Genomic DNA, 18,568 nt, shown 5'->3' on the forward strand with positions numbered 1-18,568 from the left:
TTGTTGCATTGGTTAGGACTGCCAATACAGCGTTGAATGTAAAAGGTAAAAATGGGTATCTTTTGTTCTCTATCTCACAGAGAAAGCTTTTTTCCCCTTTGGTAGATATCATTCATCAGACTAAGGAAGTTTCTTTCTATTCCTATTTTTAAGCATTTTTTTCCTTTTAAATATCATTGATGCATGTTGAATTTTTTCTCAAGTGTTTTCTGCATCCATTGAGATGAGCATTCAGTGTTCTCCTTTAATCTGTTAACATGGTGAATTACATTGGTTAGTTTTTCATAGGCTAAACCTTGCACTTCTGGAGTGATTATAATTTTTCTATATTGCTAATTTGTTAATATTTTGTTTTGAATTGTACCAACATGTGAGTGACACTAGTTTGTGATTTTCCTTTCTTATACTGTCCTTGTTAGGTTTTGGTGACCAGGTTATACTAGCCTCAAGAAATGAGTTGGGGAGTATCCCTCTTGCGATAGTTTCTGTAAGGTTGGCTAGTCCTTGGTCAGTTGTGTCTGGAGTTTTGTGTGTATATGTGTGGGAGATTTTTTAACTGACTGAATTTTTAAAAGGTTATAATACTATTCAGGTTTTTCTAATTTTTGAGTCAGTTTTAAGTTTTATTTTTCTAGAATTTTATCTCAGTTTTCAAAGATGTTGTTACAGAGTTATTCACAATACCCTTAAAATATCTGTAGCATCTCTATGTCCTCTTTTCATTCCAAATATTGTTTTTTGGGTTCATCCATTTCCTCCTTCCATTTTCCTTATCATTAAAGTTTGTCAGTTTTAGTTTTTCCAAGAATCAACCTCAGCTTTCTTGGTCCTTTCTATTATGTTTGTTTTCTCTTTCATTAATTTCTGATCTTCATTTCCTTATGTGTCCTTTGGGTTTATCCTAATGTTCATTTTCCTACTCAAATTGGATGTTTAGCTCATTATTTAGCCTTTATTCTTTTACAACATGAGCTTTTAGGCTATAAATTTCCTTCTAAGTACAGCTTTATCTATGTCCTATAAGTTTAGGTATATAATATTTTAATTTTTAATTGTATTTTCTGATTTTTGATTTCTTCTTTGATCCATGAGTTATTTTAAAAGCATATATCTTTTTTTTTTTTTGCGTTACGCGGGCCTCTCACCGTTGTGGCCTCTCCTGCTGCAGAGCAGAGGCTCCGGACGTGCAGGCTCAGCAGCTATGGCTCACGGGCCCAGCTGCTCCGTGGCATGTGGGATCCTCCTGGACCAGGGCACGAACCCATGTCCCCTGCATCGGTAGGCGGACTCTCAACCACTGCGCCACCAGGGAAGCCCTAAAAGCATATTTCTTAATGTTCAAACGTGGTTGCTTTTTCTAATTATCTTTTCGTTATTGATTTTGAACTTTCATTGTGATCTGAGAATGTGGTCTGTATGCCAGTCCTTTGAAATTTGCTGAGGCTTGACAACTGGCCCAAGTATGTGGCTAATATTCATAAATGTTCTGTGTGCATTTCAAAAATATGTATTTTGCAGTTATGTGTAATTCCCTGTATGTGCCTGTTACCAGATGTTAATTGTGTTGTTTGAACCCTTGCTGATATTTTTGGTCTGTCTGAGCTCTCATTACTGGGAGAGAGATGTTAAAATCTTCCATTATGATTGTGGATTTATCTATTTCTCCTTCTGATTGTGTCCATTTTACTTTATTTTGAGATATTACTAGGTGCCTGTGAGTTTTAGAACTCTATGAATTTTACTTTTTATCATTATAAAGTGGCTTTTTAAATTTTCTACTCTTGATCATAGCCAAAAGGCCAAGAAGTGATTGCTTTTTTTATTTTCTGAAAGTTGACATCTGGTAATATTTTTTGTCTCAAAGTCTGTCTTGTCTGTGTACTTATGTTTTAGGTGTTTTCTTGTAACTAGCATATAGTGGGATTTTGTTTTTATTTGATATTTTTTGTTCTTACCCAAAGCATTTGTTTAAATTTTGTGTAATTATTGATATATTGGTTAACTTATTTCCATCTTCTTATTTTTAAATTTTTATTCCAGCTTATCTGCATTCCTTTTTCCTCTCCTTTCCTGCTTTCTTTTAGATTGACTGAAAATTTCTCCCCCACATACGGTGTTTTTCCTCAGTTTTTGAAATTTAGTATTCCTATTCCTCTATATGTTTTACATAATATTGGGTTGGCCAAAAAGTTCGTTTGGGTTTTTCAGTAAGATGTGGGAAAATCCGAATGACCAGTCCAATACTTATCAAAGTCTAACTCCATAAGCCATTTAATTTTTTTAAATATTTATTTGTTTGGCTGTGCCAGGTCTTAGTTGCGGCACGTGGGATCTTCGTTGCTGTGTGCAGGATCTTCGTTGCGGCATGTGGGATCTTTTGGTTGTGGCAGGCGGCCTCTTAGTTGCGGCATGTGGTCTCTTAGTTGCAGCCTGTGGACTCTTAGTTGCGGCATGCATGTGGGATCTACTTCCCTGCCCAGGGATCAAACCCAGGCCCGCTGCATTGGGAGCATGGAGTCTTAGCCACTGGACCACCAGGGAAGTCCCAGTGTTGTTTTAATAAGACATTTTGTTAATGTCGTATTTTCCTTTGGTTCCTGAAAGATATTTTCACTAGGAATACTAGCATTTTCTCTTCTACTTTGGAGATATCACTTCATTGTCTTCTGACTTTCTTTGGTGGTCAGAAGACAGTGAACTCTCTAATCAATGCTCTTTCAAGGTATCCCCCACCCAAGTTTGGCTCCTTTTAAAATTTTGTTGTTTTAAAGGTCTTGCAATTTCACTATATTGTATTTAGCTGTGGATGTCTTTTTATTTACCCTGACAAGGATTTGTTGGAATTGACTCTGTATATTGGTGTTTCTTGTCAAAAGTTAATTTTTTAGTCATTAACTCTTAAAAGATTGCTTCTGTTCCATTTTGATTGGACACATGTGGGATCTTCTCACTTTATCCTCCATGTCTCTTAATTTCATTTTTACACTTTTCACCTCTTTGTGTGTCTGTGTTGCTTTCTGGATAATTTCCACAGATCTCACTTCCATGTCACCAATACTCTCTTCATGTGTAATCTGCTATAAAATTATTCATTGTTTTTAGTGATTTTTTTCAATTTCTGCAAGTTCTTTAGTATTTTTTGAATGCTTTTTACTCATTTTCAAGCCACCTTTCTGTTCCTAGAAATATATTAAACATGCTTATTTTATATGTCTGTTAATTTTACTATATTGAGTAGTTTTGTTACGTCTGATTCTGCTGTTATTTCTGTCGGCCATTGCTTATGCCAATGTATGTTGTATTTCCTTGTGTGTTTGGAGATGTTATACCGTGAGCTGCTCGTTTTCCTTTCATCTTCACATCTGGGGTTCCATAAGGTCTGGAATGAAGGGGAGAACCTCTAGAGAGGATTTGTTTCTCTCATGTGACGGGGGACATTGCCAATTTGGGACCGTGCTGTATTCTCTACTAGAGGTTTTATTGGATCATTCTGATAGCATGTATTTGGGCTGTGAAGCCAAGTGAGGGTCTGCTCCTGATTACAAATTCTTAGGGGATTTTTTTTTTCTGCTCTGCTTATGACTAACCTTTAAGACAAGCAATTTTCCTTGTATTATTCTTGATTCACCATTATATTGAAGGTATATTGAAGGTATAGCCCTTTGGGGGCCCAGCTTGAGGGAGATTATCTCAAACTGGATGCCCTATATAAGGCAGGTCATTTGAGGCAGTGAAAACTTAGTTAGGCTCAGTGGGCTCAGTAAATGCCAGTGAGAAGCAGACTTCAGAGCTCTTATCTCCCCAGGTTTCCACATCCACTTAATTTTTGCCCTGAGGATTCCTTATATCCATTACAGCTCATGGATGCATTTAAGGTGTTTTAAAATTTTATCCAACATGTCTAGTTTTCCACAAAGAAGGATAATCCAGGCATTTAGTCTACCATCCAGAAGAAGTCCCTCTTGAACTAGTTGGTACAATGAATGATTTACAACTAAAAGCTTCCCGATTTTGACCCATTCTTGCATTACTGTGTAAAACCAACTTGGGCATATATTTACCAATTTGGGGTATCAGTTTTTTGTATGTGGCTGGATTCTATTTGCTGTTGTCATATTTGGATATATGAAAATTCTATTCTTATATTCCATTCCCTCCCCTGGCAGATCCTCCACTGCCTCCTGGGTCAGGGCTATCCTGGGGTTGCCTCACCCCACACCCTTCTCTCCAGTGAGGGCTGTCCCTCCAGCACCTCGGCAGGGACTCACCAGTGCCTGCCTCCCCACAGATGGGAAAGTTAAGGCCCTGGAAGGAGTTGTACGGTACCAGCCTTGGATCCCACAGCATTGGGGTGTTGGGACATGTGGCTAGAGCCTGGCTCTGATGCCCCTGTGGTGCCCTGCCCCACTCCATCCTGTCACCTGGAAGTGCCGGCAGTGGGAGGAGGACCCACTGGGCCAGACCAGCACCCTTGTTCGGGTCCCGGGAGCCAGTGATCCAAGTTGCTTGAGGTCAGGTCATGGTCACTGAGCAACCCTAGACCTCACCAGGGCCAGTGTTCCCTGTGGAGAGTGGTGAGGGCCTTGGCCTGGCCTCAGGCCAAACTGTGACCCTCCAGTAGGTGCCACCTCAGCCCTCTGCAGCTTTCCTGGCCCAGACCCTGTCCCACCAGGTCTTCCATCCCCGCCCCTCCCCATCCAGACCAACCTCCCACTGCCTGCTTCTGGCGCTGAGCAGAATAGCGCCCCACACCCCTCCCCCATGCCACCTGCGGGCTGTCGCCTGCTCTCCCGTGTCAGCCCTGCTCCACCCAGTCACAGACTCAGGAATGGGGCCGTGGAAAACTCCAAGATTTTTTATTACTGGTCAGAAGGTGCTCACTCACAGTTCTGAGAAAAGGAACATTGAACAGCTCTGCCGCAGGCCTCATGGGGCTGCCTGCGTGCCTGCCCACCCGCCCTCCAGTGGGCACCCTAAGGCATTTCACACGTTGGTGTTTTCACTTTTTTTTTTTTTTTATAAAAACAAAACCAGTCCTGGAGTAGAAAGTAAAACCCTGTGATGAACTTTCAGGACCAAACAGAAGTGTGAAAAGTTGAGTAGGAGTTCTGAGGGGCTGGGACAGTGGCCACAGTGGCCCAGGCCCCCCCCCCCCCCCACAGTTGGCAGAAGCCACTGGAAGGGAATCTGAGGAGAGGGCAGGGCACAGCTGACAGGAGGGCCAAACTCAGACAGGAGCACCCTGTCGTCATCATTTTTTCACTTCTACATATCATAAAAATTTAAGCAAAATAGCTATTTTATATATATTTATATATCATATATATATATATATATATATATATATATATATATATATATATATATGGCAAATAAAGAGTTCAGGGGTGCTGAGATGGGACACGCCAGAGACGGGACTCTGGGTTCTCTGGTGCCGAGGATACCAACCCAGGCTGAGCCGAGGGTTGGTTCTTATTGCTGATTTGGGGCTGGGTTCCGTGGCAGGAGCGCCTGCAGGCCCGGCCTCTGTGGGGCTGGGGAGCAGCCCCAGCATGGCCAGGGCTAGGCAGGGGCTGTTGCCCTCAAATCCACATGGCGGTCCCTCAGTGTCCCCTTCCCCACCATGCGTGGGGCTCTGGCTCCAGAGACAACTGACCTGTGCTCTCCTGGGCCCGGCGGCCCTTGGTTCCCTTCTCTCGGGGGTCCTGGGCTCCTGGGGGGTGGGCAGCTCACATACACATGGCCTTGCTGTTTGAGCTACAAAATGCTCCCGACTCAAAGGGGTCCATCTGGCTTCCCAATGTCTTAAAAAGAAGGGGCTCTTGCCAGGACACTTCTGTGGCAAGAAAGCACACTTAGAAAGTTGTCCACCAAGTGCTGTACTAAAAATATTTACTAAATACCTTGGCTGGAAAGAAATGGAGATCATTTTTTTTCTAAAAAAGTCAAAAGTGGCTCCCTGGGAGGGGGCCAGTTCCTCCCTGGGGGGCTGGTGACTGGAGCAGCCAACGGCCCGGGCCAGCCTGCCTGAGGTGTGGAAACTGGAGCTGGGGGGCCTGCTGGGGCTCAAGTCCATGATGAAGGGTCACAGGAGACCCGGGGCACCTGGGGGCTGGAAAGAACCCGGGTCAGCACTTCCTCCTTCCAAGGTGGGAGCCCCAAAAAAGTGTTATTAAAAAAACATAAGAAGGAAAAGGTGGGGAGGTCAGTTGAGTACTAAATTGAGTGCATTAAATAGAAGGTGGACCAGGCTGTGCAGCCGCCTGTATTTGCAGGAGGGGGGTGGTGCTCAGAAGATGTTGGGGCACATGTGCCAGTCCTGCTTCTCCTTGGCCTCCCAGTAGCCACCCTTGTACACGCAGGCCGTCTCCCCAGTCACCGGGTCCAGCCTCTTCTCAAACCACAGCGGCACGTACACTTCGGCCTCCTTCTCTGCTGGGCGGCACAGTGGGCAGGCGGGCGGGCAGCCTGCCTCCTCCCAGCGCCCCAGAAAACCACTCCCTGTCCCCTCTCCTGCTGGCCCTCCTCCTTGCTCCTGGGGTGCCCCCTTCTCCAGCACCCCTCCCTGCCCCCAGGGAATCCCCTCTCTCCCCCTCAGCTTCTTCCAGTCCCCTCATCTCCTCCCAGTTCCTGGGAGACCCCCATGCCCTCTCCCGCTGGCCTCACTCCCGGGGGCCCCCCTCCCCACTGGCCTCACCTTCCTCTGCACCGCAGCCCCGCGAGCAGGCCTCCAGCCTCCGGCGCCGATTCACGCGCTGCTTCTCCTCCAGCCGCTGCTTCTCCGTGTTGGCCTCATCCCAGTGTCCCTTCTCCATCAGCCGCTGGTCGGGCCGCAAGCGGCTGTCGGTGGGCGCCACGCCCTCCTCGTGCTCGTTGAGGGTCAGGGCCAGCTCCGAGAAGTAGTACATGTTCTCCGCGTTGTCCCTGCGGGGCCCCATGGGGTGAGCTGCCGGGACACACTCGGCCCCCTCTCTGCTTCCCCTCCTGCATGTCCACCCCCTGAACCCCCCAAACCTGGCCTTGTGTCCACCTCGCCCTCTCCTCCCTGCACCTTGCAGGCTCCACCGACCTGCATGTTTTGCCACATTATACCTCTCTGGGAACTTGCCCACCTTGTCCAATTTTTCATATATATCAGCCTGAAGTGTTTCATAATGTCCTCATTATTATTCGTTTAATGTGTGTGACAGCAGTGTCTTCTTTCGCGTCTGTAATGTTGATGCTGTGCACCTTCTCTCTACCCAGTCATGTCAGAGGTTTGTCCGTTTTCTTCATTGGTGGAAGATGAAACTTTGTTGATCCTATTTTAGGTTTTTCTGCTTTACTGATTTTGCTTGTATAGTCTTCCTTCTACTTTGTTGGGATTTCTTTTGCTGCTCCTTTTCTAACTTCCTGGGATGGATGCTTAGCTCAATATTTTCCCATGTCTCTTCTTTTCTAATATGTGCATTTCAAGGCTACACATTTCACTCCAATTACTGCTTTAGCTGCATTCTACCATTTTTGTTATGTATTATTTTCATTATCATGCAGTTATACTTTCTAATTTTCATTATACTTTCTTTGTCCTATGGATTAGTTGGAAGTACATTTCTTAAGTTTATAAATACATGGTAATTTTTCTAGTCATCTTTGTTTCTAGCACACTCACTTTGGAGTCAGACAGTATACTTCGTATAATTTCATCTCTTTGAAATTTGTTTTATGACCCAGTATATGGTCAGTTTTTGCAAACGTTCCACATGTAATCAAAGAGATTGCGTTTTCCACAGTTGTTGAGTGCAATGTTCTACAGCTGTCCTGAAGGTTCTATTGTTCAAACTTGTCCTCCAGACATTTTCTTCTGCTATCCATTACTAAAAGAAGTATGTTAAAATCTCCCACTTTGGTTGTAAACTAGTCCATTTTTCCTTATATTTCTATCAACTTTTGCTGTATACATTTTGGGGCTGTTATTAGGTACAGGGTATATTCAAATTTAAAATCTTCCTGGCAAATTGAACCTTTATCATTTTGTCCCTCTTTGACCTTTTGTTTTAATGTCTGTTTTGTGATATTACTATAGCTGAAGGCAGCTTTTGTTTGGTTAGTATTTCTATGTATACATATCTTTTTCCATCCTTTTATTCCAGTCTTTATTTTATTTAGATGTATTTTTTGTAAACCACATAAAGTTTGATTTTTAAAAATTTGTCTGAAAGCTTATGGGAAGTTAATGTAATTACTAATATGTTGGATTTAAATCTATCTTATTTCATTTTTTTCTTTTTATACTGCTTTGATACTGTGAAAGTTTTGAATTAGTCATAATACTTGGTATGTTGGTCCTTACATGGCCTGCTTGTATTTTTTTTCAATCAATTAATTAATTAATTATTTTGGGCTGCATTGGGGCTTTGTTGCTACGCAAGGCTTTCTTTAGTTGCGGGGAGCGGGGGCTACTCTTCGTTGCCGTGCATGGGCTTCTCATTGTGGTGGCTTCTCTTGTTGCGGAGCACTGGCTCTAGGCATGTGGGCTTCACTAGTTGTGGCACACAGGCTTCAGTAGTTGTGGCTCGCAGGCTCTAGAGCACAGGCTCAGTAGTTGTGGCGCATGGGCTTAGTTGCTCAGCGGAATGTGGGATCTTCCTGGGCCAGGGCTCGAACCCATGTCCCCTGCATTGTCAGGTGGATTCTTAACCACTGCGACACGAGGGAAGCCCCGGCCTGCTTGTATTAATGCGACCTTGCCACCTAAACCAAAGGTAGAATCCTGACAAAACCTACATCTGACCATAGGGAAAACTCACCAATCCATCCTCCTCTCAGGTAGCCACTGGCAGGACTCCTGGGTTCATCAGTCCTTTGCTTTCCTTTTAATATAATTTTATTGCATCTTTAAGTAGTCTTAAGTGTGTGTGTATGTCTGTGTGTGTATTCATATACATATATTTTAGATACTTGTTTTTAACTGTATAAAAAGAATATGTATGTAACCTTCTGGGACTTGCTTTTTTTAAACTTAATATTATATTACTAAGATTTATCTGTATTGTATGTTGCTGTGGTTCATTTGTTTCAACTACTGTAAATATTGCTTTGTGTGAATATACTAATTATTTCATCCAATAAGTTTGAGTGTTTTCAAGTTTTGCTTTGAGTAATCTTATTCATGTTTCCTGTTGTACATTTATAGGAGTTTCTCTTGAGTATACACCTAGAAGTGGGATTACTGGGCTGCAGAGTCTGTGATGTTCTTCTTTAGAAGGTAAGGCCACACTGCTTTCCAGCATGGTCATACCAGCTCACATTCCCACCAGTGATGTATAAGGGATACTGTGGATCCATATCTTCTTCAACACTTGATATTACCAGACTGTTCATTTTTTCAAATCAAATGAAGGTAAAACTGCATCTTATTGTGGTTCTGATTTGCATTTCCCTGATTACCAATGATGTTATCATTTTCGTATGGTGATTGGCCATGTTTCTTCTTGTGTGAAATTCTTGTTCGTGACTTGCACTTTCCCATTGGATTGTTTTTGCTTTATTTATTCATTAGAAGGTCTGTTATTCTTTTTGTTCCTATTTATTTATCTGTTTTTGGCTGCGTTGGGTCTTCGTTGCTGTGCACGGGCTTTATCTAGTTGCAGCGAGCAGGGGCTACTGTTTGTTGCAGTGCGTGGGCTTCTCATTCTGCTCATTGCGGTGGCTTCTCTTGTTGCATAGCATGGGCTTTAGGCGCTCGGGCTTCAGTAGTTGTGGCACGTGGGCTCAGTAGTTGTGGCACACGGGCTTAGTTGCTCTGCAGCATGTGGGATCTTCCCGAACCAGGGATTGAAGCCATGTTCCCTGCATTGGCAGGTGGATTCTTAACCACTGAGCCACGAGGGAAGCCCCAGAAAAATTTCTTTTAATGAACAGAAGCATTTTAATATAATTGAATACATCAGTGTTTTTGTCTTATTTAAGATATATTTCCGTAAGTTATAGATGATACTCATCTATATTTTCTACTTAGAGGTTTTTTGTTTCTTTTTAATAGTATGTGGATACAGAAAGACTAGAATTTATTTTTTATTTATTTTTTAAAGGAACATTATTTATTTATTTATTGGCTGCATTGGGTCTTTGTTGCTGCGTGTGGGCTTTCTCTAGTAGCGGCAAGTGGGGGCTACTCTTCATTGCGGTGCACGGGCTTCTCATTGTGGTGGCTTCTCTCGTTGTGGAGCACGGGCTCTAGGCACACAGGCTCCAGTAGTTGTGGCACATGGGCTCAGTAGTTGTGGCTCGTGGGCTCTAGAGCACAGGCTCAGTAGTTGTGTCTTAGTTGCTCTGCAGCATGTGGGATCTTCCCGGACCAAGGATTGAACCCCTGTCCCCTGTGCTGGCAAGCGGATTCTTAACCATTGCGCCACCATGGAAGTCCCTCTACTTAGAGTTTAACTTACTGTTTAACAGTAAGTCAAACTTAATACTTACTGTAAGACCTTTATTTGGAGTTGATTTTTGTTATAATAATGTAAGGGAACGATTCACTTAATGTTTTTCTATATGGATAACCATTTTCCCGAGATCCTTTTAGTGGATGGTGCCATCTTTCCATGTGCTATGATACGGGACCTTTGTTATATACCAAAGATATATACACATCCAGGGCATAGTTTCCAGGCTTACTATTCTATTTCACTATAGCTTCAAAATAAGTATCTAATAGGGCAAGTCCTCTTTTTTTTAGAAATATCCTGGCCCTTTATTCTTCAGTATAAATTAAGAAATCATAATATCAAGTTCCATGAAAATCACTATTGGGATTTTGTTTGGTTTACCGACTCTTTAGATCATGACATATTAATAGTACTTAGTCTTTCTACCCACGAACGTGGTATCTCTCCATTCATTTAGCTCTTCCTTGATATCTCAGCAAAGTTTTATAATTTTCTCTATAGAGGTCTTGTATATATTATAAGATTTGTTACAAGGTCCTTGATATTCTCTGATATGATAATTGGTGTCTTCTCTTAAACTGTATTTTCTAGTTGTTTTCTTTTAGTGTATAGAAATGCAACTGACTTTTGCATATTAATCTTATATTGAGGCACCTAAGATGCCTTTTGTTCAGATCTGTTAATGTAACAAATTTATGGATTTTCTAGTACAGACTCATCCTTGCGTACCCAGGATAAACTCAACATGACTGAAGAATGTTATCTTTTTCATATACTGTTGGATTTTCTGATGTCTTGTTTTGGAATTGTGCTTATCCATGAGTGAAAGAGGGTAGAACTTTTATTTTCCTACTACTCTTTTAGCCTGGTTTGGTATTAGGTATCTTATACTGGCCTCACAGTATAAGAAAGGAAAGTATTTCTTTTTCTATGGTCTGGAAGATTTTCTATAAAATTGAGGTATATGTTTCTTGACAACTTGGTAGAATTCACCTATAAAACTACCTGGGCTTTGTGTTTTCCCTGTGGAAATTTTTAAACTACTGCTTCAGTATCTTTAATTATAGGATTAGTCATGCTTTTTTTTTTTCTTCTAGACTCAGTTCTTGTAAGTTATATTTTTCTAAAAATTTGTCCTTCCAATGAGAATTTTAATAATCTCTTTATACTTTAAATATAATAAACATAATGAAAACATTAATAATATTTATTTCTACATTCTCTCTTGATCAGTCTTGCCAGTAGTTTTCTGTTCGTTTTTTTCCCTCAAAGATCAACTTCTTTTTAAACTTGTTTTTTTTTAAAAATAAATTTATTTTATTTATTTTTGGCTGTGTTGGGTCTTTGTTGCTGTGCACAGGCTTTCTCTAGATGTGGCGAGCGGGGGCTACTCTTCGTTGCAGTGCATGGGCTTCTCATTGCAGTGGCTTCTCTTGTTGCGGAGCACGGCCTCTAGGCGCATGGGCTTCAGTAGTTGTGGCTCACGGGCTCTAGAGCACAGGCTCAGTAGTTGTGGCGCATGGGCTTAGTTGCTCGGCAGCATGTGGGATCTTCCCGGACCAGGGCTCGAACCCGTGTCCCCTGCATTGGCAGGTGGATTCTTAACCACTGCGCCACTAGGAAAGTCCCTCTGCTTTTATTTTTAAGGTATATTTTCTTCTTTCTTTCAGTTTGTATGTTGCACTTTCTCTAATTTCTTAGAATGAAAAAGCTTTAATAAGCTTATATACCTATTTAAGGCAATACATTTCCTTTGAAGCTTTGCCTTTGGTATATCCAGCCAGTTTTGATATCTTTTTCTTCTCATTCAGTTCTAGGCATTTTAAAATTTCCATTCTAACTTATTATTTTGTCCATGAATTATTTAGCAACTTAAATTTTTTCCCAAATATGTGGGGACTTTTTGACATCTTGTTCATAACTTCTAATTTGTCTTATCATAGGCTGTGGTCTGTGTGCTACCCTCTGTACATTTGTTGAGGCTTTCTTTAGGGTTTAGTACACGATTGATTTTTGCATAAATTCCACGTATACTTGAGAAAAAGCCTGTTCTCTGTTGCAACCATAAGTATATGTATATCCTGTGTTTTTTCGCTCTCCATCTTGCTGGGTTGCTTTTCCCCATTTGACTCTCAACAAGTGAGAAGGGTGTGTTGAAATCTCTGTCTTCCAGTGTGGTGATGGATTTATCCATTTCTCCCTTTACTCTCAATATGTGTGCTTTGTGTATTTTTGAGGCTCTTTCACTACATGCATAATGTCTGTGTCATGCATACGGTTCATATCTTCTTGAAGAACTCAACGTTTTATCATGTAGCAACTCTTCCATCCCTAATAATGCTTTTGTCCTAAAGTCTGTTTTTACCTTATATTAATATAGCTGTTATAGCTTTTTGGTTAGTATTTTCATGATATGTCTATCTTTTACTTTCAACCTTTGCCCATCATTACGCTTTGGATCTTTCTTAGAAGGTGCATGCATCTGGATTTTTAAAAATCCAGTCAGTTAGTATTGGGTTGGCCAAAAAGATCGTTCAGGTTTTTCCATAAATGGTAGGGAAAACCCAAACAAACTTTTGGGCCAACCCAATATTTTGCTTTTTTAACTAGTGAGTTTCATCTATTTATGTTATTATGCCTGGACTTATTTCTACTGTGTTAACTTGCTGTTTTTGTCTTTTTAATATTTTTTACTGATTTAAAAATCTTCTGTTGGTCTCTACCTTCACATCCCTTGGTGTCCTCTGTCTCCCTAGACTCCATTGTGTTAACATCATCTACACTTTTAATTCTGGACTATTGTGGGAACATTTTCTGTTTTTCTTTGGTCTTAGTAATTATTTTGAAAATCCCTCCCACACACAACCTTTTATTTCATATAACTACTGTAGCACCTTCTGGATTCTTTCCCTCCCCCTTTTAGACTACTGTTTTCATTGTGGGTTTTTGTGTGGCAAACCTTCTGAGGCTGTTCACCTGAGAACATTTTGTTTTTTTATCACAGCCTCATATTTGAACGATAGCTCAGCTGGACAGAAACTTTTTTTTTTTTAATTTATTTTTGGCTGTGTTGGGCCTTCGTTGCTGCACGCGGGCTTTCTCTAGTTGGGGCGAGCGGGGGCTACTCTTCGTTGCGGTGCATGGGCTTCTCATTGCGGTGGCTTCTCCTGTTGCAGAGCACAGGCTCTAGGCGCGCGGGCTTCAGTAGTTGTGGCACGTGTGCTCAGTAGTTGTGGCTCGCGGGCTCTAGAGCGCAGGCTCAGTAGTTGTGGCGCTCAGGCTTAGTTGCTCCGCGGCATGTGGGATCTTCCTGGACCAGGGTTAGAACCCATGTCCTCTGCTTTGGTAGGCGGATTCTTAACCACTGCGCCACCAGGGAAGCCCTGGACAGAAACTTTTACCTTCTAATTTCATTTTCTTCATTACTTTGAAAATATTATTCCAAAAATCTGATGTCCATCTGATTCTTCATTCTCTACTGAAATCTTTTCTCTCTGGAAGCTATTAGAATTTTCTCCTTGGTGTCCTTAATTTTCAGTATATTGTGGTCTAGGCAGAAGTTTTTCTTTGTTTCCTGTCTTGGAACTCCAACGGGCCCTTTCAACCCAAGGTCTTTCATCTGTTTGTTTGGGGAAATTTATTTCCATCATTTCTTTAACTATTTCTCTCTCCTTTCTATTTTTCTTTCTTTCCTTTCCTTTCCTTCTGGGATTCCAATTAAACATATTAATTTAGTAGCTACTCTAGGAATTACAATATGCATAGTTCACATAGTCAGAAATTAGTGTGCATCTTGACCCTCCTCTTGGGTAGCACAAGGGCCTTTGAAAAGTTTCCAGTTTTCTGACTTACCTGATTGTGCAGTTGCACTTAATGTTTAGATTTTAAACCCCACAAGACATTATTGTTACTTATTCACTGTTCACATAGGTTTTGTTCCTCATTTCACGCATCTTGGTTCTTCTATCTGGGAGCTCTATCCTTAGTGCTGGTCTGCTGGTGGCAAAATGAGTGGCTTGAAAATGTCTATCATCTCAACTTTACTCTATAAATATGTTCTTTCTGGGTGTGTAATTAATTCTCACCTGTCAGTGAGTCTTTCTGCATGTGTAAGATTTCATCTGTCTTCAAGCTCCCGTTATTGTTGATGAGGAGAAGGTTGTCAGTCTGCCGTTCCTCAGAAAGTACATCTTTTTAAAAATCTGGCTGCTTAATATTTTCTCTGATCTAGTTTCAACAGTTTCACTGTATAGATTTAGATGTGGAAAATCTCTGCTGTTTTCTCCTCAGCTAAGACTCCTGAGATGGTCTCTTGCTTCTGGACTCTGACCAGAAGCCTGCTGGACCCTGCTCTCAAACTCAACGTGCCCTACACGTCCTGACGCTGCACCCTCCCAGGCTCCGGGGATGCCTGTGGGGCTGCTCCAGGGACTCACTCTGGGTCACCAGGTGGCCAGCCTTCTCTCTCTAGGTGCTTGGCTTTTCCAGGTTTTGTCTGTTTATCTGAAGATTTTGATTATTTCTTCTGACCTATATTCAGTCAATGGGTTCTCTCTATTAAACCTTCCCATGGAGTTCTCAATTTCAGTTACTTGTAGAATTTCTGTTTCATTCTCTTTGGAATCAGCTGTGCCACTTTTTGTAGTTTCCTGCACTTATTTTCATGTTTGGTTTTCATTCCTTGGACTATGAGGACTTGTCCCATCAATCAGCCTGTTTAAAGTCTCTGCATAGGATGTGCTGCCACCTGATGGTGTCAACGCTTATTTACAGTCGGGTGTCTGGCTCCCCTCAGGCATGGCCTGAACCCTCCCGTGCCCGCCGCTCACTTCCTGTCTGGCTTGTCCCCTCCCCGCTCCCTGCCTGTTCTTCGCCCCGCAGCCCCACTCACGGCAGCGGGTACTTCTTCCACATCAGCTTGGCCGGTAGTGTCTGGTACACCGTTTTCTGCTTCCCGTCCAAGCTGGGGCTGCTGGGGCTGCTTTGCACGATCTTGGCGCACTCCATCTGTTCATCCCACGAGCCTGACAGCACGTAGTGGGCCTTGCCCTGGCTGTCACTCACCACTCCTGTCACCTGGGGACATTGGCAGGGCCAGCGTAGGCACACGCCCCTCTCCGGGGTTCCCCCCTGACAGGCTCCGAGAGGTGGCCTTGCTTACCTTCCGGGCCACCTCTTTGGAGAAATAGCTGTAGGGTAAAAACTTTAGCTGGCACCGGTCCTTTGTCTTGTGGTTCACAATCTCGACGTCCCCTGTCTGGTAAGGGAGGGGAGTGGTCAGCGGCCGATCCCTGGGCCACACGGCCCCTCCCCGAGAGCATCCCCTGACCTGGTCGATCCAGAGCTTGCCCACGATGATGTTATGCACAGTCGAGGTGCTTTTCCTCCACACGTAGTGATTCCCACTGGCCTGGAATTCTAAGTGGATGGCACCTGGAGGCCAGATATAGGGTCAGAGGTCATGGCTTGCCATGCTGGGTCCCAGCCAGCCTGACCCACCCTCCCGAGGTCCCAGGGTCCTGAAGAAGCAGTATTTGTGCAGACTGGGGATAGGGTACAGGTCAGGGGGGCATCCAGGAAGTCTACGGGGGCACTGACGTCACCCCTGGAGGCACCAAGCTGGCTTCTGGGTTGGCAAACCCTCCCTCTCATCCAGAGTGTCCTTCTGCCCCCGCTCACCTAGCGGCATGATGGAGAGGTATTTCCCCCGGAACTTGCTGGAGATGGTGATCTCCTGCCAGAGGCTCCAGCCGTGTTTGGAGAACACATAGTGTGCGGCCGATGGCGGGTGGTGGCTCACCTGAGACCAGACCCACAGGCCGTGAGCGTCTGCTGGATGTGGCCTGGGCCTGCCCCCAACCAGCCGGGGGACAGCCTGCCCCGTGCCCAGTATGAATGGCTCTGTGGCCCTGGGAACCAGGACACACGGCAGGGCCTAGGCCCCCCAGAAAGGACAGTGCTCCAGTGGGAAAGCAAGGGAATGCCCAGGGGAGCAGCCTGGGTGGCACTGGACGGGGGCAGGGCTGGGGCACCCCAACTACTGTGGGCCTGAGCCAGTGGCCGGGGCGTTTTCACGCCTGACTTGGGCTGTGGAATGAGGGTGATGACATTGTGACAAGCTGTGCTGAGGGTGAATAAAAGTGAGGGCGTTAGGCTCTACCAGGGGCTTCGGGCCTACTTTCTAGTTAACCTGCCCATCGCCTGCAGAGGCTGCATCTCTTGTGCTGTATTGCACTGAGGAGGCCCAGGATGGGAAGCCTCCCGGCCAGCCCGGCTCCAGAGCTGGAGTCCAGCTGGTGTCCCGTCCCAGCCTGGATGGCGGTGCAGCCTGCTCTGCCCACCCGGTGCCTCCGCCCCGTCCTCTCCAGCACTGGGCACCCTGACCACAGTCTCACCACCAGGACACTGCCATCAACTTTTCCTCATCTGTCCCTCCTCATTTCTGTGGCTCCTTTGGTCACAGGGCTAGGGCAAGGCCTCTCCCAGCCTCCCGTCTCGCAGCCTCACCCCGGAACTGCAGCTGTGGGCTCCAGCCTCCCTGCACCCCTCCGTGCAGACGGCCCAGAGCTCCCGACAGTCCCCATAGGAGGCACCCTCATCCTTCCTACGTCTCAGAGGCACCAGCCAAACCTGCCAGCAACTGGGTGATGAGTGAGCCATCCCCGAGCCTGCCCGATGCCTGTGGCCAGAGCCCCCACTGAAGCCCACCCATCAGCAAATTCAGGGACGTGACCCCAGAGACCTGGCCCTGGAGCTCAGTGTCAGCACCACCTTCTCCGGCAGACGATCCAGTCAGTCCAGCTGCTCACACCAAATGCTCTAGAGTCATGGCTGGCCCCACTTTCTCATGTTCCTCATCTAAATCCTTAGCAAATCCTGGCTGTTCTTTCTTCAAAACAGCATCCAGAATCTGCCCTTCCCCTACGCCGCCTCCAGCCTCCCCAGCCTCCCTGCTCCACCCTTATCCCTGCGCTGCACTCTCCCCACAGCAGCCAGTGACGGGGGCGGTTCCCCATAAAGCTGCCTCCTCTGCCCTCCCGTGACTCTTTCCACACAGAGAAGAGCCTTCTGCCGCCTGCCTCCTTCTCTCTGACCTCGGCTCCTTCTCTCTCCCTCACTCTGTTGCCAAACCGCTCCCGGGCCTTCCTAAAAGAGCCAGAACCATCCACATCCACAGTACCTGCTCCCCACCCCCCAGCCCACGAGAACAGGCCACTTCCCAGCTGGCTGCACCCTTAACTCCTGAGGGGGTTACTTGATCAGCAATGTTCAACGAAGAAATGTACTCAGTAGTAGTTCAGGCCAGGAACCCTGGGTCATCCTTGCCGCCTTCCCCAGGCAAATCCCTAGCTCTGCTTTTTAAAGGTGCCTGTGCTCAACCTCCTACCTCCCCTGGTCTGGCCTCCTACAGGCCTGCACAGCAGGCAGAGCACACCTTTAAAACCAGCCACTGGATTGCAAACTGTCTCCTTTCTGAGCTCAACCCCTGGGCCCACAGCAGCGGCTGGCACATGGTAGATACTCAGCGGCAGCCCGACCCGAATCTATCCTGGGTGCCTTCATGTAGCCCCTGCCTGGGTCCTCCTGGCACTCAGTGAAGCACCAACAGAATCGACCCCCTTCAGACAAGGATACCAGAGCTGGGCTGAGGTGCCCGAGGGGCCCAGTTTTGGTTCCACGCCTTGGGGAGACCAGTACCTGCAGGGAAGGCCTGTAGAAGCGATGGAGAGGATGGAGGAGAGCTGAGTTCTGGCCCCTCACACTCACGGCCTCCACCATCACTGACTGTGGCCCCGTGGGGCGCGGGCTGCTCCCTTTCAGCTCAGTGGTGACCCCACGCTCTAGCCCACCCGAATCCCTGATGGTGTCCAGCAAACACCCCTCCCCCACTGCTCCATGCCTTCTGGCCGAGAGAGGCGTCCTCCCCTCCCCCACCAGACCTGACTGTCCTCACCCAGCTCTCCTCCCTCGTGGCCCACACTGTCCCCAGGAGGCCTGTTCCGTGGGGCGCCCCTGACCTGTCCCCGCCGCATGAGGCCCAGCTACCTGACCGGACCTTGGCTTGATGGCCCCTTCGGTCAGAGGCCGTGTCCCGTTTGTCTGGCTCTGACCCCCAGGCCTGGCTGAAGCGTGCGCGGGCC

General features: G+C 45.5%; 1 protein-coding gene across 1 annotated transcript in view; it reads right to left on the reverse strand.

Moving 5' to 3' along the window:
• Nucleotides 1–6,289: 6,289 nt before the first annotated feature.
• Nucleotides 6,290–18,568, reverse strand: part of OSBP2 (oxysterol binding protein 2) — a gene marked incomplete at both ends in the record, with an annotated part of 138,761 nt that continues 126,482 nt past the window's right edge. Inside the window, 6 exons of the mRNA XM_082853744.1 lie at nucleotides 6,290–6,432; nucleotides 6,698–6,924; nucleotides 15,319–15,503; nucleotides 15,589–15,684; nucleotides 15,757–15,860; nucleotides 16,107–16,227. Coding sequence (XP_082709870.1) covers nucleotides 6,290–6,432; nucleotides 6,698–6,924; nucleotides 15,319–15,503; nucleotides 15,589–15,684; nucleotides 15,757–15,860; nucleotides 16,107–16,227 — 876 coding nt within the window. The remainder of the gene's footprint in view (nucleotides 6,433–6,697; nucleotides 6,925–15,318; nucleotides 15,504–15,588; nucleotides 15,685–15,756; nucleotides 15,861–16,106; nucleotides 16,228–18,568) is intronic.

The sequence above is a fragment of the Leucopleurus acutus genome (genome assembly GCF_964270905.1).
Source record: "Leucopleurus acutus genome assembly, chromosome: 13".
Classification (NCBI taxonomy): domain Eukaryota; kingdom Metazoa; phylum Chordata; class Mammalia; order Artiodactyla; family Delphinidae; genus Leucopleurus; species Leucopleurus acutus.